The sequence below is a fragment of the Halichoerus grypus genome, chromosome 4 (assembly GCF_964656455.1).
Source record: "Halichoerus grypus chromosome 4, mHalGry1.hap1.1, whole genome shotgun sequence".
Lineage (NCBI taxonomy): Eukaryota > Metazoa > Chordata > Mammalia > Carnivora > Phocidae > Halichoerus > Halichoerus grypus.
In genome coordinates this window covers 176,051,581-176,072,766 of record NC_135715.1, presented here as the reverse complement: position 1 = coordinate 176,072,766, position 21,186 = coordinate 176,051,581, and the positions used below count along the sequence as shown (strand labels likewise).

At 58.7% G+C, this 21,186-nt stretch overlaps 3 protein-coding genes across 14 annotated transcripts in view; all 3 read right to left on the bottom strand.

Annotated features, from left to right (window-relative positions):
• Positions 1–856: 856 nt before the first annotated feature.
• Positions 857–8,031, bottom strand: GMPPA (GDP-mannose pyrophosphorylase A). Of its 7 annotated transcripts, XM_036082939.2 has the most exons (13): positions 7,000–7,054; positions 6,798–6,895; positions 5,774–5,877; positions 5,321–5,507; positions 4,910–4,969; positions 3,654–3,784; positions 2,954–2,968; positions 2,446–2,580; positions 2,244–2,341; positions 2,022–2,068; positions 1,734–1,826; positions 1,468–1,636; positions 857–1,160 (listed from the first exon to the last, which is right to left on the bottom strand). In XM_036082939.2, the coding sequence occupies exons 1-13, from the start codon at positions 7,037–7,039 to the stop codon at positions 1,060–1,062; spliced, it is 1,278 nt and encodes a 425-aa protein (XP_035938832.2). In that variant the 5' UTR covers positions 7,040–7,054; the 3' UTR covers positions 857–1,059. The 7 variants fall into 7 exon arrangements, 6 of the variants coding, with proteins under 6 accessions (XP_035938832.2, XP_035938841.2, XP_035938838.2 ...); XR_004914385.2 differs by lacking the exon at positions 2,022–2,068; XM_036082948.2 differs by lacking the exons at positions 6,798–6,895; positions 7,000–7,054 and adding an exon at positions 7,946–8,031.
• Positions 8,032–8,690: 659 nt separating this feature from the next.
• Positions 8,691–10,687, bottom strand: SPEGNB (SPEG neighbor). Its single transcript, XM_036082900.2, has 4 exons — positions 10,437–10,687; positions 9,808–10,115; positions 9,051–9,192; positions 8,691–8,882 (listed from the first exon to the last, which is right to left on the bottom strand). Exons 1-4 carry the CDS (start codon positions 10,562–10,564, stop codon positions 8,744–8,746), a joined length of 717 nt encoding a protein of 238 aa, XP_035938793.2. The 5' UTR covers positions 10,565–10,687; the 3' UTR covers positions 8,691–8,743.
• Positions 10,688–13,095: 2,408 nt separating this feature from the next.
• The window catches only part of SPEG (striated muscle enriched protein kinase), a 48,867-nt gene continuing 40,776 nt past the window's right edge, over positions 13,096–21,186 (bottom strand). For all 6 annotated transcript variants that reach the window (XM_036082955.2, XM_078071345.1, XM_036082956.2 and 3 more), the window contains 11 exons: positions 20,937–21,068; positions 18,254–18,370; positions 17,941–18,108; positions 17,720–17,842; positions 17,396–17,563; positions 16,668–17,289; positions 15,983–16,222; positions 15,656–15,879; positions 14,762–14,837; positions 14,431–14,580; positions 13,096–14,091 (listed from right to left, as the gene is read on the bottom strand). In XM_036082955.2, the coding sequence (XP_035938848.2) occupies positions 13,899–14,091; positions 14,431–14,580; positions 14,762–14,837; positions 15,656–15,879; positions 15,983–16,222; positions 16,668–17,289; positions 17,396–17,563; positions 17,720–17,842; positions 17,941–18,108; positions 18,254–18,370; positions 20,937–21,068 (2,213 nt within the window). In that variant the 3' untranslated portion in view covers positions 13,096–13,898. The remainder of the gene's footprint in view (positions 14,092–14,430; positions 14,581–14,761; positions 14,838–15,655; positions 15,880–15,982; positions 16,223–16,667; positions 17,290–17,395; positions 17,564–17,719; positions 17,843–17,940; positions 18,109–18,253; positions 18,371–20,936; positions 21,069–21,186) is intronic.

Here is a 21,186-nt window from a genome sequence, read left to right as displayed (position 1 = left end):
GCCCTGCCCCCCATTCTCTTTGGGTAATTAGATTCCTCTCAATTAGCAGATTACGATCATTACCAGCTCATCTGGCAACTAAGCTCCGCACCCACAGCTGGGGGAAGGGGGGCACCAAAAGGGGGCACGTGGGGGTCATGGGCAAACATGATAGATGATTGGGTTTCTCTGGGGCTTCAGGAATGTGGAGAGGACAGAGACCTCCCAAAGGGCCGAGTCAGGGTGGTGGGAGGTGGCCAGGGACCCTCCCCTCCCAGCACAAGGGGCCCCCACTGTGCTTGGGAGGGCTAGGCACCAGCTTAGGTCTGCCCCGCCTGCCAGGGGAGTAAGAGACACCAACCAGGCCTCGGGCGGGGAGAGCCCCCCACCCCGCCAAAAGCCAGGCTAGGAGCAGATGGAGCTGGCAAAGCGGAAAACAGGCTGGGGCTGGGCTGGGCAGGAACTGAGAAAAGCAACCACCGGGTGATCCAATATCAGGCCTGTGGCTCTCAGTCCCTGAGCCACCGCCAGCACCCCACAGCCCAACCAGAATCCTGCACCCTTCCTTTCAGAATCCTTACACTCAGAGCCCGAGCCAGGCCCATTGAAGAGAAACAGGAAGGCGGGCAAGCCGGCAGTGCTGGGGTAGGGGTGAAGGCAGGGGCCAGACAGGCTGGGAGCCTTGGGGGCCTTCCTCCCAAGCAGAGCAGCGCAAGAGGCTAAAGGCAGTGGGAGGGGGAGATTTACCAGGGCTCCAGATTCATTATTCATGAGCCCGCAGCAACGACTCCAATTTAAATGCTAATGTGGGGGGGCCTGACTCAGCTGCCCCCCTTCCACCCTCACCCCCAGCCCAGGCACAAGCAGGAGTCTGTGCTGGCTCCAAGGTTCACTGGGGTTTATTAAGGAGTGAAGAGGGAGGCCAGGAGTCCCCCGGCCACCCACGTTGCTCCTGGCACGTGAAAATCCCGCCTGGCTTCCTCTGGTCCTTTTGGACAGAGGCTGGCCATGCAGGCAGGAGCTTCGAGGGGAGCGGGTAGGAGGTAGGAGTTGGGGGGGTGTGCCTTCTGGCAGTCCCCCTCAGAGGATGATCTGGTTGGTGAAGCTGCGGCTCAACTCCTTGTGTGGCAGAACAATCGAGTTCAGGATGAGCACCTCAGCAGGGATCCGGACACGGCAGCCTGCAACGGGGACATGAGGGCACCAGGAGGAAGCCGTGGGGAGGGGAGGCCAGAGGCAAGGAGCTGGGGCCACTGCCATCGGGGAGGAATCCCTCCCTGCCCATCTGTGCCCTGGCCTCACGCTCCCAGTGACTCACAACAGGGCCTGGCACAGAGCAAGCACTTTGTAAATGTTTGCTGAAGGAATAAACACAAGCAAGCAAGCACGCACGCATGCACACACGCACACGCGTGCGTCCAATCCCCACAGGGCAAGGCCGTCACCTGTGGAGGTTTTCCACAGCCCTAGTCCCCTGGGAAGCCGTACCTAGGATGGTGATGGCAGGCAGCAGCTTCCCATCCTTGAAGAGGCTCTCACTGTCCATGTGCGCTCGGGGGTCGTTGGGATTGGGGTCATTGGGGGTACCCTCCACACGGGCCCAGCGCCCCACAGTGCTCCCCCAGCCCACAATGGTGTGCAGAACACATGTGTGCTCCTGCCAAACACAACAGTGTCAAGTGAGGGAGGAGAAGGGGCCAGATGCAGAGCCCACGGGGCCCACCCCCCCCCCCAGCCAGCCGCGGGGTGCCTACCTGCAGCATGGCCCCATGGAGGACAATGCTCTCGCGGAGCCGCACCCCCTCGCCCACGGTCACCCCCTCCCCAATGGAGACGTTGGGACCTAGCTGTGGAGAGGAACAGATACCATAAGCCCTGGAGGGCCTTGGAGAAACCCGAATCCACCCCCTTCATAGAACAGGTAGGGGGGAAGGGACCTGCTTGAGCCTGTACGATGGATGATGACAAAGCAGAGCCCCGAGCTCTGAGCTCAGGAGCTCGGCGCCATCCCACCCGTCCTGGCGGCCTAGCCCCCCACTTACCACCGCCGACGGGGCCACCTTAGCTGTGGGGTGGATGTAAACATTTCCTAGAAGCAGAAGAGAAGATCTGGGGGCAACTACCCCACACCATACCTGGTTCGGGGTTGGGGGGCGCAGGGACTGGAGCTTCACCTCTGAATCTGAGGTCAGGAGTCCTGGCTCAGAGGGCACAGGGGGCTGGGGTGGGGGGCAAAGATGAGGAAGGGGGGCAGGGGGCTGTACCTCGGATTCGTGGACCCCCGGGAGCGTGCTTGGCCAGGCGTTCTGGGTGAGTGAGCTGGTACTGGCCCAGGTAGAGGCGGGAGGCATAGAGAGCTGAACTGGCGGGAGCCACAGAGCAGAATGGGGGATTCAGGGGCCAGCAGGTGCCTACCCCCTGAAAATCTCAACTCCCAGGTGCCCCAGCCACCTCACGTAGCCATACCCCGCAGACTTGATCTGGCTCCAGATACCATCAGTGAGGTGGACATAGATCTGGCCCTGCCCAGCCAGGGCGGAGAACACGTCCTGCTCCAGGCGGATGGTACCTGCCCCTGGCCACAGGCCTGAAGAGTCCTCCCTGGCAGAGAGGAGATGCGGACATCAACTCCCCAGCTGAGCCCGCCCGGAAGGCCAACATGGTGTCTCAGGGATAGGGATCTGAGGGAATCCCACCCCCTCTCCAGGCCTGGCCAGATCTTCTCCAAAGGGATGCTCATGTCCCAGGAAACTCTGCCAGTGCCCTTACCCACGTCACCCTCCCATCCCTAGCTGGGGTGCAATCCCAGGGGACCCCCGGGCATGGACCCACACCTCATCTCTGCCCCAGGTCCAGGGAGTTCGCCCGGACATAGCTTCCCCCCATTTTCCCCTTCTCCTCCCCATCCACTCCTCCAAACCCCACCTCGGGTCACCCTCCCTCTCACGGGATGGAATGAAACACAGACACTCACCCCAGAGGAAGACAGCTGGTGAGGGCAGAGACAGTCACAGAAAGAGAGGGAGAGAGAGAGAGAGAGAGATGGTAGAGATGCCAGCTCAGCAGAAACAGACAGAGGCCCGGAGAGATGGAGAGAGAAGCAGAGATGGATGGGAGTGAGTGGGGCATGAGACAGGGAGCCAGGCGGGGAGGAGGGAGTGAAGGCCAGGACCCACAGTGGGGAGGGGGGCGGGGAACAGGTCCGGGGCCTACAAGGATGACCTGGGGAGGGGCCTGTGGCCAGCAGGGCTCTGCGGGCTATGCTCTGAGGGGAGCCTCAGCCTGACAGTGTGGGGTGTGGGTGTGTGTGGGTGTGGGTGTGTGTCTCTCTCTCTCTTTGCATGTCTCTGCACCCAAGCGTGTGTGCGCCCAAGTGTGCATGTTGCCGTCTGTTCTGAAAGACATCTCCAGGACACTCATCAGGGCTTGAGAGAAATGGACCAGAAGGGGAGTGGGCAGGCAGTGACAGAGGAGGAACTGGGATGGCTAAGGAAGAGGGACAGAATGAGGTTAGAAGGGGAGGGGACCGGGAAGGCTTGGCTGGGGATGACAAGTGGAAAGGAAAAAGGAGGAGGAAGGTGAGCAGGTGGAAACGGAGCCTGCAGAGCCTGGGGGCGGGGGTGCTCTGTGACTGGGGGGAACTTGGGGTTACAGGGCCATGGGGCCCGCCTCACAGTTGCCCATCCTGCTGGTTTCGCTGGAAGACATCCCGAAGGGGCTTCAGGGCTTCCGGGGAAAAGAGGTAGATGCCACAGTTGATGACATCACTAACAAAGGTGCTGGGTTTCTCCACATAGTGCAGGACCTGAGGACAGGGCAGGCTGGGTCCAGTAGAGGAGGGGGCCCCCTGCCCCCCAGGTCCCCCACCCCCCACCATCCCCTAAGACCTTCTGACTGCCAGCTACTCCCTGCTGCCAGGGTGGTCTTCCTAAAATGCACAGTCACTGCCCTTCACCTTCAAGGTAAGTCCCAACTACATACCTTTTCCCTCCCAATCCTCCCCACCTCCCAGCACCCCCAGCACACCATTCACTGCCATTGCACGCCTGTGCCTGGAATGCCCTTTCTCAGTGATTCATCTGGAAAACTCAGCTTTCAAAACCCAGTCAACCTTGCCACTTCCTCTGGGAGCCTGCGCTTGTCCCACCCTACACTGAGCCTCTCAGGTCTGGGCTCCCCTGGCGTCTGGCCACACCTCACTGTGGGCCCCTGTGTCATTTGCCATGGTTGACTTTTGACTGTCTTTCCCACTGACTGGGGGTTTCCTGGGAGGGAGGGATTCTATTTCTTTCGCTCTGTTTCTTTCACATCTAGCTAGTGCCTAGTATAAAACTTAAAAAAAAAAACAACACACATATTTATATGTGTGTGCCTGTTTAAGTGTATTTTTAATACTAACGCTTGAACAAAGAAAAGGGCTGTGCGAAAGTCAGTTAGGCTCAGGGGCAGGGAGTTTCACAAACAAGGACTGAGACCCTCTGCCTTACGGATCCCGCTCCCACCTCTGGAATTCTAGAGGCACAATAATACTGTTTCCTGCCTCTGTGCCCTTGCACATCCTGTTCCCTCTACCTGCAACGCCTTCCTGTCTCCTTCTTCATCTCCACAAATTTAACTCAACTCAGACTTTGCCTCCTCCAGGGAGCTCTTCCTGCCCCCAGCCAGGCAAGGCTGGGGTAGGCCTCCTTTCGTGTTCCCATAGCACACAGCGCATACATCTATCAGGGCACTGCACCCATGGAAATTAACTGTTAGCCTTTGCTCTTTGCCAATCTCTAGAAAAGATGGAAGATGAACAGCCAAGGGTACGCCCCACCTGGTTGACAGCACTGGAGCCCACCCAATTGCCTTCTAGCGTTCTCTAGAGGCAGAGGGGCGGGGGCATGAGGATACAGAGTAAGAACCCAGCCAGCCCCGTCTCTGCTCTTACCTCGTGTGTCTGTGGGTTCTCTACAATGCAGCCGTAGTTGAGGGACTGTGTCCTGTTAGCCTGAAAGACAGACACACCAAAACAATGACCTGCCTGCTCTAGGGCAGCAAGGTCTGTTTTCTTTCTTTCTTTCCCTCCCCTAAAGCACCTGGCACGTATTTCTGGCACTGACAGGCCTTCAGCAGGGGGTGAACTGACAGCTGCCCTCCCCCTCCTTCCTTCTGAGCAGCCAAAGGGATCAGGGTCTCTACCGCCGCCGCCTCCTCCTCCTCCTCCGCTACTTGCTAGGACTTCTGGCACATTCCCTTGTTGATGCCCGTTCCCACTCCAACTCTCTCTCGGCTGCCCCTGCCTCCCCGAACGTCTCTGGATCACCCCCTTTACCCCCTCCAGCCCTCCTGGCCCCCTCACCGTGGTGCCAAGGAGCAAGAAAGGGTGAGGCTGGTGTCTGTAGGCATCCAACATAGCACTCAAGGGGAAGTCGGAGCAGACATCAGCGTTGAGCACAAAGAAGGCCTCAGGGCCCCCGGCCAGGATCTGGTCCCGGAAATGGTAGAGACCACCTCCTGTGCCCAGGGGCACAAATTCTTGCAGGTACCTGTCACCGGGGGACCCCAGGGCCAGCTCAGTGAGATGAGAGGAGGCAGATAGCATGAGCCTGGGCATCTGACCCCTCCTGCTCCCAGAAATACACCTGCCTGAGGCCAATATACTCAGGGATTCAGAGATGCCCAAATAAGACCCCTCCTGGTATATAAGGGTGAAGTCTGCCAGATGCTGACTCAACCCACTCACCAGGACTCTGAGGCCTCGGGCACTGACCCCACACCCCATCCCCCCCATACGGCACATGTACACAAACACCTGATGGGGAGGTTAAACTCCTGCTGGGCAGCCTCTAGAAATCGGGTAAGGGGCTCGTCAGGTTGGTAGAAGCCAATGAGCAGAATCTCCTGCATCCCAGGGACCTGAGAGCAAGGGAAGAGGTTGGGAGGAAAAAGAACGTATCTGATAGGAAGGAATGTTGGGGGAACCCCTGGTACTGGCCCAGGAGTCCAGAGACCATAGTTTTGGTCTCAGCTGTGGGTTCTCACTTTACCACCCTGGCCTGTGTTCTCCTCCAGACAAAGAGGAAGCTAGAGGAAGTCTGTCCCTGATCTTTCAATCTTTTATGATTCTGTTGTTCCCCCGACCCCATCCCCTCATCTGAGGATCACCCTAGGAAAGATCCTGCCTACCAAACTGCATGAAAAGATAATCCATTCATTTTCCCCCATATTTATTATCTGTCAATATGAGCTTGAGATCAGCACGAGATAAGGGTACCACTTATCAAGTGCCTACATTGCACTAGGCACTTTACCAACATCATCTCTAAGCCCTGCCGCCCCACAAAGTAGGGTTAATCACCCCATTTGACCAGTAAGAAAACTAAGGCTCAGAAAGGGCGAGGAATTTACCCAAGTAAATTTACTCTCCAGGCAGAGACTGGATCCAGATAAAACCCTGCCCATCCCAATGCCTAAAGCAATAAAGAAATTAGCTCCACAGTGAGCAAGGGTTTGAGTTCCGTGCTTTGCTATCATTCAGGTTCCTCAGGCTGTTGCTTTAAATGGTCTCTAAGATTCCGGCCTGATCTCGCATTCCATGCTTTAAAAATAGGAGTGAAATCTGAACAAGAAGAGGCCAGATGAGAGACCAGATTAGCGAAGACAGCAGGGCAGCTGTACTGCACAACTCCAAGGTACACCATTCACACTGTCATTTATAAATGGCAGTCCCTGGAGTTACACCTGGTGTGAACAGGACATGGTTGGAGAGGGGGGGAAATAACAGCATGAAGGAGATGAGCAGGAAGTGAGGTGGGAGGGGGAGCCTCTGGGGTTACCTGGGCACAGGCCTCAATGTGGTGCTGGATCATAGGGACCCCCGCCACTGGAAACAGAGGCTTGGGCACCTCAAAAGACAAAGGTCTGAAGCGGGTCCCTGAGAGAGGAGAGAGAAGCACATTTCAGCTTCCTGCCTCCCTCTGCCTCCACCCCCCAGTCATTCCAGCCCAACCTCCCTACCCCTTTCCCTAGGCTCCTCACCCTTTTGAGGGCCTCCAATCAGGATCACAGCTTTGAGCATGGTGGCAACTGCTACCTAAACCTCAAGTCCCAACAGAGAAATCAGGCTCAGATCTCACACCCCAGCCCAAGAACCCCACTCACATCCCAAGCAAACCCCAAACTCCAAAGAGCAACACTTAGCCCTCTCACAGGATGTAAATCCAAAATTCAATATAGTCCCTCCTTTGACACAACACCTCACAAATCCCATACATCTGAAACCCCAACCCAGATTCCAAAGTGGCCTTAAAACCCCACAGCGATTTCTCCTAAATTCTGAAATTCGCACCCCACAATTTGATCCAACAGACTTCCCTCTGGCTATAGACACATTCAGCAAACTCAGAAACTCAGCGACAGATCTTAGACCCCAAACCTCAAAAACCCGAAACCCCAAACCCACTGATTCCCAATTGTTACATTCTTATGCTATAGGTGTTAAGCCCTGAATGCCAACAGTGAACCCTGAATACTGAATCTCAAATCCTGAGTGAGCCCCAGATACTTAACTGCGATCCTAAGAATGAATCCCAATAAAGTAACACTGGTCCGCATCTGATGAATCCCAAGTCCAAGCAAAACCCTCTATATGCTGAATTTGAATCCTAAAACTAACCTCTAAGTGATGAACCCTGAATCAAAAGGCAGATTCCCTCGGCATCTCAAACACGGAATCTACCCCCCCCCCCCAGGGTCCCAGTACTGGCGACAAGTCTGAAACTCTGGATTCGCAGGATTGATTGCTGACCCTCTGAACGCCACAACTGACTCCGTCTAATAAACCCTAGGCTCGCGTAGCCAGGGGTTGTGGGACTAACAAGAACGGACCTCCGAAGGGCCAGCCGGGACCTCCGAGCAGCCCTCGGTGTAGGGGCCATCCCCTGCCCTCTACCCCTTTCGCCACCCCTCCGTCAGCAACCTTTACCACTAGCTCTTTTTATCCCAGCTCTGTCGCCCGCTACTGCTTGCTCCTTCCGCGCACGTGTCTTCTCGCGACTCGCGAGAACTCCTTCGCGGAGTATGCCGGGAATAGCAGTTCTTAAGAGCCTGTCGTTTCCCGTAGCCCTCCCCCGTCCCCCCCCCACACCCCTCCACGCGCTTCTGAATACAAGAGAGGAGGGAGATGGGACTTATGGGAGAACAAGGGGCGTGGCCAAGGTATCTAGGAGGCGGGGCTAAAGAGAAGAAGGGTGGGGCCTAAGAGGCAGAGGCTGGAAGCTAAGATTAGGACCTTGAACCGTCTGGGAATGGGCCCAGGGGTAGCGGCTGAAGTGGGAACAGGGTCACAGGGAGAGGCGGGCCTAGAGACGAGAGGGGGTGTGGCCATCTGTGAGATGGGCGTGGCGAGGACGCCAACCCCGGCGAGTGGCTGGGGCCTGAGGTCAGAAAAAGAGAAGGCGGAGTCATAAGCTCCTTGCGCCGTCCCACTGGGAAGCGAAGGAGCTCCGGACGGTGAGAGAAAACTTATCTCAGATTTACAGTCCGTAACATAAAGCACTGAGCCAGGCACTCTCCAAACATTCCGACCCCAACATTCTGTGACCTTGGTGTGTGGGTCTGGAGTAAGCGTGGGTGCGAGTGCGGGGGAGAGGAAACGGCGTCCCCAAAGACCAGAACACGCGGAGGGTCAGAGAGAGCAGCTTTATTAAGCAAGATGGAGGAGGGTCGTCGGTCCCACCCACCCCGGGGCTTGGAGCCAGGGCGAACGGTCCGAGCGTTCCTTTCAGGCCACGTCCACGCGAGCAAAGCTCTGGTCCATGCCCAGGCTGTTCTCCACGTACACCTCGTACTTGCCGCTGTCCTCGGGCGTGGCCCGGCGAATGGTCAGCGTCGTGGTGGTACTGCCGATCTCGAAGAACACCCTGGCAGGGAGAGGGGGAGCGGGGAGGGCGGGCCGAGGTCAGGTTACGGGCGCCCGGGGCCAGGCTGGTTAGCCAGCTCTGGTCTTCAGCTCGCGTTCCCCGCCCCCGGCCCACTCTCGCCAGGGCTCTGGGCCCCGTTCCGCCCCAGCGGCAGGTCCCCGCCCTCGCCTGTCATCCTCCTCGATGTCCTCCCCGTCCTTGGTCCAGCCGACGTCGGGCGCAGGCTCGCCCATGATCTCCGCGGTCAGCGTCACCGTGGTGCCTTTGCGTGCCTTAGTGTTATCCGGTCCCTTTTGAATCTTCGCAGGGACTAGAAGAAGGGAAAAGGCGTGCGACCCAGTGAGGGTCTTTAGGGGTGAGGCGGGGCAGGGGCATCACTTCCCCAGATAATACCCCGCCCTCAATATGAGATGGATTTAAGCTCGTAGTGTGACGTTGGGCAAGTCTAGCCTCTCTGGGGCTTCATTTCCTCAGCTGTTAAACCGGACTAGTAGCTGCCCCTGCTCCTTCCCACCGTGAGGTGGAGGATCAAAAGAGATACTATGAGTGAAAGCCCGGGAACGTTTACACATCTCGGTGCCCTGGATGGAGACAGTTCCGAGGAATGAACATCGCCCTGGGGCGGAGCCAGGAGGCCCAGGCCCTAACCCTGGCTCTGCCTCTGGCTCGCTGTGACCTTGGGGCCCTGGAGTGGAGTGATTGGAGCCCATAGCGGACTTCTCCGTCTTGGCGGGGAGGGGGACCGGATGGGATCCTGAGGCAGGAAGGGCTAGCCAGCCCGCGCGTCGCCGCTCCCCAGCCGGTGCCCGCAACCCCATGGGGACTCGGCTAGGCCCAGCGGTGAGCGCGCGCTGGCTGGACCCAGCTGCGGCGCCGGGAGGCGGTGCTGCTCTCCGTGGTGGCACCGCCCCCGGGGCGCGCGTACCTTCCACGAGGATGCGCGCCGAGTCAGAGCACTGGCCGAAGGGGTTGGTTACATTGATGCTGTACTGGCCCAGGTCGGCCAGCTCGCCGTCGCGCACCACCAGGGCGACTACGTCAGGGTCCTCGAAGACATAGCGATACTTGGGCCCGTCGCGCAGCTCCTTGCCATCTTTGCTCCAGCGGATGAATGGGTCCGGGAAAGCGGCAATGCGGCAAGTCAGCTTGGCCGCGCTGCCCTCGATCAGCACCACGTCCTTGAGCGGCTCCAGCACTCGTGGCGGCCCCTTCTCGCGAAGCTCCTTCCGGGACCTATCCGAGAGCCGGGTCAGGGCCCAGAGCTCCCACCACGCGAATCTGGACCGCCCGCACCAAATCCCCTGCCCGCCCCCTCGGCCCGCTAGAACTTTAAATGTGGGGGTGGGTTGGGAGGGGGCCTGCTCTTGAATTGTTACCCTGATGAAATGATGTGCTTTTGTCGGCCACCTTTCCACACCTCGCCAACCGCTCTCCCCTAAGTCCAGTGACCCCAGCGGTCCGTAACACTGCTCAGCTCCCAGCCACCCCCACGCAGCAGTGCGCTTTCTGCAGTTCCCGCTCCCCTCCTCCTGAAGGCTCCGGGCTCCCCCTCACCTGTGGCCCCGGTAAGAGGCCTGGATGCGAATGGCCGCTCTCTGGACCTGGGGGTCGTTGATATCCAGAGTACATCCCGGAGGCGGGGCCTTAGCGGCTGGTTTTTTGGCGGGAGCTGCCTTGGACATCTGGGGAGTGCAAAACAAACATGGAGTCTAGGCTGACACAGAGACTTTGACTTTCAGCTTTTCCCCTGTCAATTCAGAACATCCTGGGGATGGGAGTGTCTGGGGCTGGTCTGAGAATTGGGACTCACCGTGGGCGGGTCGACTTCGGGACTTGGGTCCACTAGCTGGGTTGCAGGTGGGACAGAGCACTTCTGGAAGGCACAGTAGGGGCACGGGCAGGTGCTCAGCCCAGGGCCCTGGTTTTATACATCGCTCCCCTCCTTGCCTTGTTTGGCTTGGTTGCCCCAAGCCCCCCCGGGGACCCCAGCCCCGCCCCATGACCTAAGCGGGCTCCTTATTTAGCCTGAGGATGTTTGGGATGCTGGCTCAGCCGCTGAGGCAGACCCGAGGGGGAAACCTGAGCAGCTCTGGGGTGCACTTCATGTCAGCACCCGGACAGCTGGGCAGCTGGATGCGGCCCCATCCCCTCCCAGAGCAGGGGGTAACCATCCCACTCCTGGTAGTACCAGACAAGGGCCCAGGCTGGCAAGAGATTCAGCTCCCCACTGGGGCAGCTTTACACCCTGGTCAGTCCCCAGACAGTTGGACAACATGCCATTCCCAGGACACTGTCCGTTAAAGGGTGCAAGTGTTTGTGGGGGTGCCCCTGAATGAAGCCAGAGTAGTGGGGGCGGGGGAGGGACTTCACTGTCCATCCAGCCAATTATGAGAGGGCAGTGTGGCTGTCAGGACCAATCCGGAAGCACTTACTCCCCTAGTCCCAGGAGTCTAGTCTAGGCTTCTCATTTCTGCACTGTGCCCCCTGGCGGTAATCTGAGATCAACCTAGAGGGGACGGTAAAGATTTTTCAGAACAGCATCCCCTCCTACCACCCCAGTCCCACTCACTTCCCTCCATGTGACATGATACAGTCTGACTGGGCTGGGTCTGACTGTGCCTGGAGATTGGCATTAACACTGACTCCCCAGTTCTCTGCCCAAGCCCCTTTTGGGTCGTAAACCCAAAAATTGTGGATAGGGGCATCAGACTGCCTGGGAGAAGGGGTTCAGTTCACCCCTCTGGGACTTGCCTGGAGTCCAGGCTAGCCAACCCAGGGCACTTGCCTCCATGCCTTGTAACTGCCCGCCCAGGTGTGGAGCACTGTCACCTTTTGATCAGAGCAATTTTGACACAGCTCTGCTGACATAAATTACCTTTGCTCCTCCGGGTTTGGAACAAGCAGTTCACATTCCATTTTCAATGGAGATGGGAAGGGAGCTCAACATCAGAATGGGGATGGGAGAGAAATTTTACCATTTATCAAGATATGAGTTCAGGCACCTCATTTTTATATGAAAACACTTGTGGTGAGTAGGGGATTAAAGATTCTCACAGGCAAACTGTGTATCTTCATCGCTAAAATGACAGGTGGGCAAGACGTCTCTCTAGTCCCTTCCAGCTGGCTTGAACACTCTGTTATTTTATGATGATGGGGCTTGCCTCTTCCCTGGGGTCCTGAGAAGCCAGAGAGGCTGGGCTGGGCTGGGCTGGGTTGGGCAAAATGTTGTTTGGGCCACAGCCAAGGGGCCCTCAACCTCAATCACAACACACCAGTGCTAACCCTCTCGGCTCATGGTTCGGAGGAGACTTTATTCCTTTTGCTTTGCCAAGGACAGAGTTTCCAAGGTGGGGAGAGGTGGGGAGAGGTGGGAAACAGCCTCCCCTGGACACAAGAACTGGCTCCCCCCTCCCCTCCACCTCTGGGCAGGACAACTCAGTTGTAGACCCAGTGACCATTCTGTGGTTCTGCAGGGAAGCAGCTAGAGTCAAGGAGTCTTAGCACCCATCAGACTCCCCAGCATGCCACGGGGACAAGAATGTTCAGGTTGATGTGTCCCTTGGCTCTCGACTGTGGCCCCATCTCAGCAGACACACCAACCAGAGCGTCATGCAGCTGGTGGCCCACGGCCCTAACACAAAAGCATGGAGTTGAGAGGCTGTCCTCTGTGGCACTTCACACCATCATCACAATCTCGCCAATCATCATGATGAAACTCCTTCTGCTCCGGGGGCCAGGACCAGAGCTGGACTGTCTCCAGGGCAGAGTGAAGGAGACTGAGCCAGCCTTGGGGTGTGGGCTGGTGCATTCCAGAGCCCAGCATCCTCCAAGTTGCAATGACAGAATATGTGAAAAGAGGTGGGGGCCACCAGAGTCTGGTTAGATGGTAGTGGTGGAGTCCTGCCAGGACTCCAGAAACTTCAGGAGAGGCAGAAGTCCCTCCTCCCTCTAAGAATAAGGGAGAGGTGGGGCCCAGGAGGGTCAGGGTCAGGAGCCATGGTCTGAAGGTGCTAGCTCTTACAGCTCAGCTCTCATTGGCCAAGAGAAGGGTGAAATGCCCCTGTCCCACCACCCCCAGCACCCTGTACCCCCAGCCATCCCTCCCCATCGACCACACGTAGGTCCTGCTGCTTGCCATTTTTATTTTCCTTGTGACAGACAGACAGACAGCTGCACAGACAGCTGGATGGCTGGGGTGGGGGGGATGGTCAGGACAACACGGGCAATAGGAATTGGATGGAAGGGAAATTTCATAAAAGTCAATAAATAAATAAATATGAATGGGAAGAAGGACGAAGGCCACAGAGGGGTGGTGGGGACATCCTGGGGCCAGCACAGAGTGCTCAGAGCTGCCTCCACTGGGATAGGAGGAGGACAGGAGAGCGCTGGTTCCAGTAATCACTGCCCCCAGCCCCCAGCCCTCTAGGTTCTCCTTCTGGGGATGTTGGCAGCTACCCCACCCCACTCCATCCCACCCGAGTCCTCTCCTCTCCCTCCCCTACCTCGCTGCCCTCCTTCACATGCTGGTTCTGGCTCCCTAGCACTGTCTCCATGTCCTGTCCCTGCTTCACCAACACTCACTCCCAGCCCACGACCCTGATACCCTGGGCTCCTTCCTCTTCCTCCTCTCCAGCTATTCACACCTTTCTTAGTCGGTTCTCCCCCAGAACCTTCCTCGAGTCTCCTCACCCTATCCCTTGGCTTCTTTTCCTGATCTCTTACCTATTCCCTTCTTGCCCCTTTTCCTGCTTCTCTGCTCCCGCGCCCCCACCCCCACCCAGCCTGGCCCATGGGTCTCCCCGTCTGGCTCTGGCCGGGGTGGCATCAGCAGAGCCCAGGGGGCGGGGGGCGGGTGGCTCTGTCCCTGCAGGTCCATGAGGTAATAGCCCGGCTGGATGTTGCTGCTGGTGGTGTCCAAAGCCCCGGGCCCACCCGGCTCAGGATGGGCCCTGGAATGTCCCGCAGCCTCAGCGGAACCCCGAGTTGAAGCCCGAGGCCGGGCTGCGGTCCGAGCCGCTAGGGGCTGCCTGGGTAGGAGCGGAGCAGCACCTTGTGGCGGGTGGCAGCCTCGGCCCGGCGGCGCCGCTGCTCACCCAGAAACTCCTTGAGCCGGTTGGTGGTGAAGGTGAGCGTCTGGCGGCGCAGCTTCATCAGGTAGGCGTCCTGCAGCCACGGGTGGGCCAAGCAGTCCTGCAGGGAGGGCCGGCTCCTGCCAGGCCCAGCCAGGGACCATGAGCCTGCAAGGCTCGGGCCTCCCACAGACCCAAGTCCCCGTCCTGGATTCCCGGCCCTAGGTGAGGGATCTTGGCCAACTCTGGGGCTCAGTTTCCCCATCTCTGGAATGGGGAAGGTGATTCTGCCTACCTCACGGGGCTTAGAAGCATCAGTGGTGCGTAGAACAACCACTTAGGGGTAGTAGTAGTGGTAGCGGTGTATTAGCGGTGGCCGGGGAGAAATTGGGGGGATCTTCAGGCTCCGGGCTTGGCCAGGGCAGTCTGAGGCGGGGGGTGGGTAATGCTGGGGGCTTGGCAAGTGTGCGGCTACTCACCAGGGATGTACTGAGAGGACCTTTCGCAAGAAGAGTGTGGCGCTTTGGGAGGTGTTGGGGTATAGCTGGAAGGCATCAAAGCGGCCCCCCACAATCCGAGCCTCTGTTTCCTGGGGGTCTGGCTCATAGAACGGGGAGTGTCCACTGAGCCTGTTGTGGAGACAATTCAGTTGACACATGTGGACAGAAGGTCCACTCACAGCCCCAGGGGGACATTAGTGTGGGGGTTCAGAGGGGCTCAGTGCTCTGGGCTGGGCACATGCACATGTGTGTTGGGGAGTCTGTGAGGGGGAGAGGGTATAGGCGGAAGGTGCATCCCAGGGGCACTCACATGATGTAAGTGAGCACGCCCGCTCCCCAGATGTCCGTGGCAGAGCCGATGGGTTCTCCCTTCACCATCTCGGGAGCTGACAGGAAATAGAGGCCAAGCTGAACCAGCTTCCTGATGGCAGGGGAGCAGGAGAGACAAGGGAGGCCCCTGGGGGCTTGAGGAGCAGGACAAGGCCCAGGTCACAAGACCATGGATCCAGCAGGCAGGAGGGGAGTGGGGGTGGCCCCCAGGGGAGACGTGGGCCACCTGAGGAATCAGCCCAGGTACTGAATGGTGGGGTTCCCAGGACTGCAGAGGAACTGGGAACCAGGGTCACTAGCTCCCCCGAATCAGCTCTGAGGTAGAGTGCCCATTCACAGAGAACATGGCCAATGCCGGGGTTAGGAGCCGTGGAAATCAGTCTGGCTGGCTCCAATCCCAGGCCTGTCCCTTCTAGCTATGGCATGCTGGCAAGTACTAAGCCCTTCTGGCTCTCCCATTTCCTCATCTGTAAAGTGTGGCTTGTAGAATAACTCCGAGGCATAGAGCTAATGAACATCAAGTATTTAGTAGGTAGCTAAATGGTAGCCGGTTTACCTTAAGTATATATACTAGTAATGGATTCTCTGTCCAGTTTTATCAAATCCTGGCTCTAGCATTCATAACTGATATTGGACAAATACTTAGCCTCACTGCACCTCTATTTTGTCTGTAAAATGGGGATAATGTTATGCCAATCTCCAGGGCTACTGTGAAGATAAATTGGGGTAAAAAAAAAGCACAGAAAGGACTGAGTTCACTGCTTGCATACAGCAAGCGCTCACTAAACGGCACGTAAGTGAGCGGAGGGGAGTGAACTGCTGCCCCCTCCGCGAGTAGCCCAAGGCCCGACCCAGGCCGCCACGGCGCCCTCACCCATGAACTCCAGCGTGCCCGTGCGGTGGCCAAGGGGTCGCAAGGCCTGGGGGTTGTAGGGCTGGGCGCTGCCGAAGTCCACAATCTTCAGGGCGTTGTCGGGAGCCAGCAGCAGGTTGTCGGGCTTGATGTCCAGGTGCAGCACGTGGCGGCCGTGGAGGTAGTCCAGGCCTTGCAGCAGCTGCACCACGTAGGTGGCCACGTCGTCCTCCGAGTACCGGAACCTGGGGGAGGGGGCGGGCCCAGGCGAAGCAGGTGACATCCCAGCTCAGCTCCCCCCACCCTCACTCCCAGCTCCCCCCCGGAACGCCCAGTTCCCCCGCTTACCGGTCGCTGAGCCCACAGAGGAGCTCGCGGTTCCCGCAGCTCTCGGCGATGAGCACGAGATAGCGCGGGGTGATGTAGGCCTCGTGCAGCGCCATGAGCCGCTCGTGGTGCAACGTCCGCAGCACCTCATACTCCTGCAGGACGCGCCGCTTGCCCTCGGCCGCGTAGGGCACGATCTTAGCCACGAACGTCCGCCCGGTGGCATTCTCCCGGCATGCTCGCACCACCCCGAAGCGGCCCCTATGTGGACACCACGTGCTCAGAGGAAAGGAGCTGGGGAAACGGGGACCCCAGGGAGCAAGTATGCAGTGATTCTTAGTGTGGCCTCTGAAGTCCAATCCTAGGAACCTGGGTTGGAGTCTCAGCTCTGCCCCTCACTGGCTCTGTACCTCAGGCAAATCCCATAACCTTTCCAACCTCGGTTTTCCCGTCCGTGAAACGGGTGATGATAATAGTGCCACCTCTCTCTCTCTCTCTGAATTGTGAAGAGTAAATGACATCATATGGTTAAAGAGCTTAGCACAGTGCTGGCAGAAGAGATTTGAACTCAGTAGTGCCAGGCACCAGATCTCAGCCCCTCCCCAACCCTGTCCAGGGCAGTCTGGTCTTCTCTCCACATCCCTGTGTTCCCTGCATCCCACTCACTCCCCCACTCCGTCCGCCTTCCCCTCCTGGACCCACTTACCTGGCCTTCTCCTCCAGGAAGGTGTAGGGTTTCTGTGGGGGCCCCTGCCGAAGAGTGGTGCCCTTCGGCCCAGGAGAGCTGGGGGGACCACCCACAGGGGAGCTGAGCACCTCCTTGGGCGGGCTGAGGCTTCGTACAGTCACCTTGGTGGGCTCAGGAGGAGGCTCGGGGGCTGGGGGCTCGGGGGCCGGGGGTGCAGACACAAAGGAGGTCACCATATACAGGGGGGTAGAGGAAGACGCTGGGTTCACCCCTTGAGGGGTGGAGGCTGGGGTTGGGGTCCCAGTGTCAGGGACGGAAGACTTGGGCTCACTGGGGGTGGCCTGGGCACTGGGTGGGGTGGGCTCTGCTTGCTGGGCAGGCTGCAGGCCCCTGTGCTTTCGTGGGGGGGTTTGGGGCGGTGGACCCACAGCCTTGAGTGAGGACAAGGCCTGGCTGGAGGGCGCTGGGGGAGATGAAGGGCTGAGAGCGACTGGCTGAGGGGCTGGGGGAGCGGGAGCGGGAGCTGGGGTGGGGGTCAGTGATGGGGCCAGTGAGGTAGGAGAGTGAGGAGGCGGGGCCCTGGCTGGCCCTGAGGTAACAGGGGCGTCCTGGTGAGCAGCAGATTGCAGAACTGAGGAATCTAAGTGAAGACAGAGAAAATCATCACTCTGATGCCCCGGGGGCAAAACCAGGGTGCTCAGGGGTCCCTCTGTTCTCTGGCCACCCCCCTACCTCGTCCCACTGACCTTGCATGCCCCTGACGATGACCTTCTCAGAAGGGTTGCTGAAAGGCCCTTGCCCAGCACGGTTGGCGCAGGCCACACGGAATCTCACGGGCACGCCGACTGGCAGGTTGGCCACGTTGTAGTAACAGTCGGGGATGCCTGAGCTCACAGGGTGCCAGATAGACTCCCCTGTGGGCAGCATGGGGGAGGGGCTGAGGCCACACAAGGGGTGGCCCAAGCTCCCAGGGCTATCTGTGAGGAGCCCAGGGAGGCCGATCGTCTCCTGGGCTTGTGCGCCTTCCGCCTTCTGCTCCCTCCCACCCCCCAGCCTGCCCTGTCCCTCACCATCCACCCGCCGCTCCAGCATGTACGTGCAAGGTGCCCGGCTGTCTCCTGGCTTCCAGAGCACCAACGCCGTGTCCTGGTAGGTCTGGGGCACCTCAGGAGGAGCTAACTTTCCTGGGATGCCTGGCAAGAGGAGGGGAGCCCCAGTGAGCTTAGGACCCTTCAAGCCCTACCCCACCATGGGCCATCACTGCCCCCCTGAGTCCCTGCCCCAGGCTCACGGGCCACAGCCACGGTACAGGAGCTGGTGATGCTGCCTAGGACATTGGTGGCTGAGCACTCATAGAGCCCAGCATGTCGCTTGCCCGCCCGGGGGATGCTCAGCAGCTGCCGTCCATCTTTGCAGGACACGATGATCACCGACGGCTCTGATCGCAGGGACTGCTTGTCTAGGGGCCGGGAGGAGCACAGGGGGCTGCTGAGTGAGACAGCATACGTGATCCTCCAGGCCCCCCCACGTTGCCCCCTCCCCTGAGCATCCCCTGGCCTTGGGGCCACTTGCCTACCCCCGCTCTGAGAGAGAAGTGTTCTTACCTTTCATCCAGGAGATGTGGGGTGTAGGGCAGGCCGCCGGCAGGCAGAGCAGGGTGGCTGCCTCTCCCTCCAGCAGCACCTGGTCCTTGAGTTTGATGTGGAAGACTGGGGGGAAATCTGGAGGGAGGACAGAGGTAGCCATGGGTCAACGGGAACCCCGGCTCGTGGGCCGTGGAGGGACGGGGGGCTGTGTGGGAGAGCTCGTGCTGCCAGCAGGGAGCAGAGGGAAAGGTGGTCTCTTCCCAGTCAGATGTAGGAAGGAGAACCCCACACCAGGCCTTCGAGAATATTCTTTGGGGTGAGTATCACTTTCCCGGGGTGTAGAACTATCTTTTCCTTTCGTTGACTATGGAAGATGCTTGGGAGCTCCGCCATATGTTTGTGAACCACTCGGAGCGGGGCCTGGCGCTAAGGAAGTGTTCTATAAGCACTGGTTAAGTAAAATAAAAACAGATATGGAAGCACTATGCTGATTAAAATTCTGCGATACCTACTCCCTCTGAGGCACCACAGGGCAAGTGACAGGAGCCAGTGACCTGAGCTGAGTCTCCTGGGATTGAACATCACGTTCAATCAAAATGTGTAGTCTCCAAAGATCTAAAGTCAAGGCAAATTCAGGGCACAGCTCCGAAGTGTGTCAGCCTCCCCGACCCCTCGTCCCACCTGGGGTCTGGGGACACGGTCTTAGACCTCATACATACTCCTTCAGGTCAGCTAAGTAGTGAGAGCTTCTGCAGGGACAAGAGACAGTACCTGAGTGACCCTGGACCATGTTTTGTCTGTGAATTGAGGAAAACGGTAACACGAAGCTCCTAGGCTTGCTGTGAGGATTGAGAAGCATGTGAAGGGCTGAGCATGTGTCTACCATACGACAAGTGCTCATAAGTGTTAGCTTTTATCGTTGATGTGCCCAGGTGAGGAGCTAGGGACAGACCCCCCAGAGAAAGAGGCTCTTTCAGCAAAGCTGGATTCCCAGCCAGCTGGTGAGTGCGCCCATGGCTGGGCTGTGGACCGGCCAAGGTCTTCCCTCCACTGCAGCGCCCCCCTGTGGCTCCTTGGTGTTATGAGGATTTGCCTTCCTGCTCCCTGGGAAGTCCCTTTAGAAAAATCCCTATCTGGACCAAGCCACTGGGGGGTGGGGTAAGAGGGGCAGAGAGAGCTGAGGGGTCCATACGCCTGGGAGCCCCAGCTACTGCCTGTCTGAGGAACTGGGAGGGAGTGGAGGTGGGGATAAGCTGGGCAGGGGAGGAATGCTCAGTTAGAGTGAGTATCAGGAGAGCCAGCGTGACGCCCCCAGTTTCACGCTATACTCCAGTGTTCCCCAAGGAGGGGTCCCACACCGAGGCTCCAACGACGCAAAGTAAATATAGTTTCATCCGTGGCCGCCTCCAGACCAAGTGAGGGTACTGGGTAGGGGGAAGAGAGAGGGGGGCCAGGAGGAGAGGTGAAAGGTGACCCCAGTTCAGCCCTACCAGTCCCTCCCCCATTCCCCCAGAGGCCAGCCCTAGTTGGTAAAGTGGACAGGGACAGCCTTCTTCCTGCAGGGAGGGGGGAGAGGATGAGGTAAGGGGACACTGCCTCGGCAGGAAATCAGCTGCACAAGCAAAATGGAGCTGGGAGAGAAGCCCCAGTGGGAAGGAATCAGCTGTCCCCAGGCCTCGGTGCTGGCTTCTCTCTCTGTCTTTCCTCGCCTGTTCCACCCCTGCCCCCACGGGCTGGCCTCCTCCCCTCCTCTTCCCTCGCTACAGGCCCTGCTGGACACGATCACCCCAAACCCAGCTGAGGCACAGCGGGAACAGTGCTGGGGAGTTTTATTAGGAAACTGGGGAAGAACGGAACTGGTGGCTGATAAAGATTCTGCACACAGCCTGGCTTGGACGGCCTGCTCCTCTCGCATGCTGGTCTGAGACACCTGGCCCCCTGAAGCCTTTGCCTGTGCTCCCTGAGTAATGATCCCTTTTCAGGTGGGGGACTGGGTGGCCCCAGGTGGAGAATACCTCTCTCCCTGCACACTGGGGCAGAGAAACAGAGCAGGGCATACCCCAAGTCCCTGTCCCCCCTTCCCACTTCTCCCCCACACAGCACCTTCTGTAGCAGCAGGGAGGAGGGGGAAGGATAGCAAGGGTATTCAGGGCTACGGAGGAATGCAGGATTGGGGGCATGGTCCAGATTGTGGGCCTCTGGGCTGGGAGACAAAGAACGTCTTTGGGTGCCCATTCCAGCATACACACATGTGGAGGGGAGCTGTGGGGGCAGGGGAACTACGCACAGTTACAGAGACCTTTCAGGGTCTCTCAGGAGGGAGGACGCTAGCCAAAGAAAGGCAGGTGTCCCAAAGCCACCTCTTAGGGTCTGGCTGCAGAGACCCACACAGCCCAGCTCTCTGGCCCCTCCATGTACTATACCAGCTCTGTGACTTGGATGAGCTCCTTAGCATGGCTAAGCCTACTTCCTCACCGGTGACATAGGGACAGTGGTAAGAATAGTTCCCAAACAACGTGTGAGGGTTCGATGAGGCGGCGCTTGTAACACGCTTACTAGGACACTCAGCATCACCAGTTAGTGGAATTAGTTAATGCGATTATTATTGTTGTTTTCCTGATTCCAGGTCCCTTTGACTACTCCCAGCTGCGACTGCCCCTGGGGCGGGGAGGGGGCTACTCACCCAGCTGGCCTCTATTACCTGACTCGCTGCGCACATACTGGTGACCCAAATCCTCCTGGGCACCGGCAGAGAGGTTTGGCTGTGATAACCCCTTGTCCTTTCGCAGCCGAGAGAGGCCCCAGCGCCGCCGGCTTCGGCTTTCCCCAGGAGCTGTGAAGACCCAGACCCATAAGCACTTGCCCACCCTCCCTGCGGCCGGCGGCCCAGAGAAGCCAAGAACTTGTAGCCCCCCCCCCCGCACCCCCCACCCCACTGGCCTCTGCCCCTC

Bases quoted from the DNA above. Each gene is read 5' to 3' on its own strand.
- GMPPA (XM_036082933.2), bottom strand. From the start codon at position 5,752: ATGGGGGGGATGGGGTGTGGGGTCAGTGCCCGAGGCCTCAGAGTCCTG. The intron at 4,970-5,320 runs GTGAGGGGGCCA...TCTGTCTTTCAG, and splicing joins TCTTGCTCCTTGGCACCACG to GCTAACAGGACACAGTCCCT. The intron at 1,637-1,733 runs GTAGGCACCCCG...TGTGTTTGGCAG, and splicing joins TCCATGGGGCCATGCTGCAG to GAGCACACATGTGTTCTGCA.
- SPEGNB (XM_036082900.2), bottom strand. From the start codon at position 10,564: ATGTCCAAGGCAGCTCCCGCCAAAAAACCAGCCGCTAAGGCCCCGCCT. The intron at 10,116-10,436 runs GTGAGGGGGAGC...GCTCTCGGATAG, and splicing joins GCCTCTTACCGGGGCCACAG to GTCCCGGAAGGAGCTTCGCG. The intron at 8,883-9,050 runs GCGAGGGCGGGG...TCTCCCTGCCAG, and splicing joins GACATCGAGGAGGATGACAG to GGTGTTCTTCGAGATCGGCA.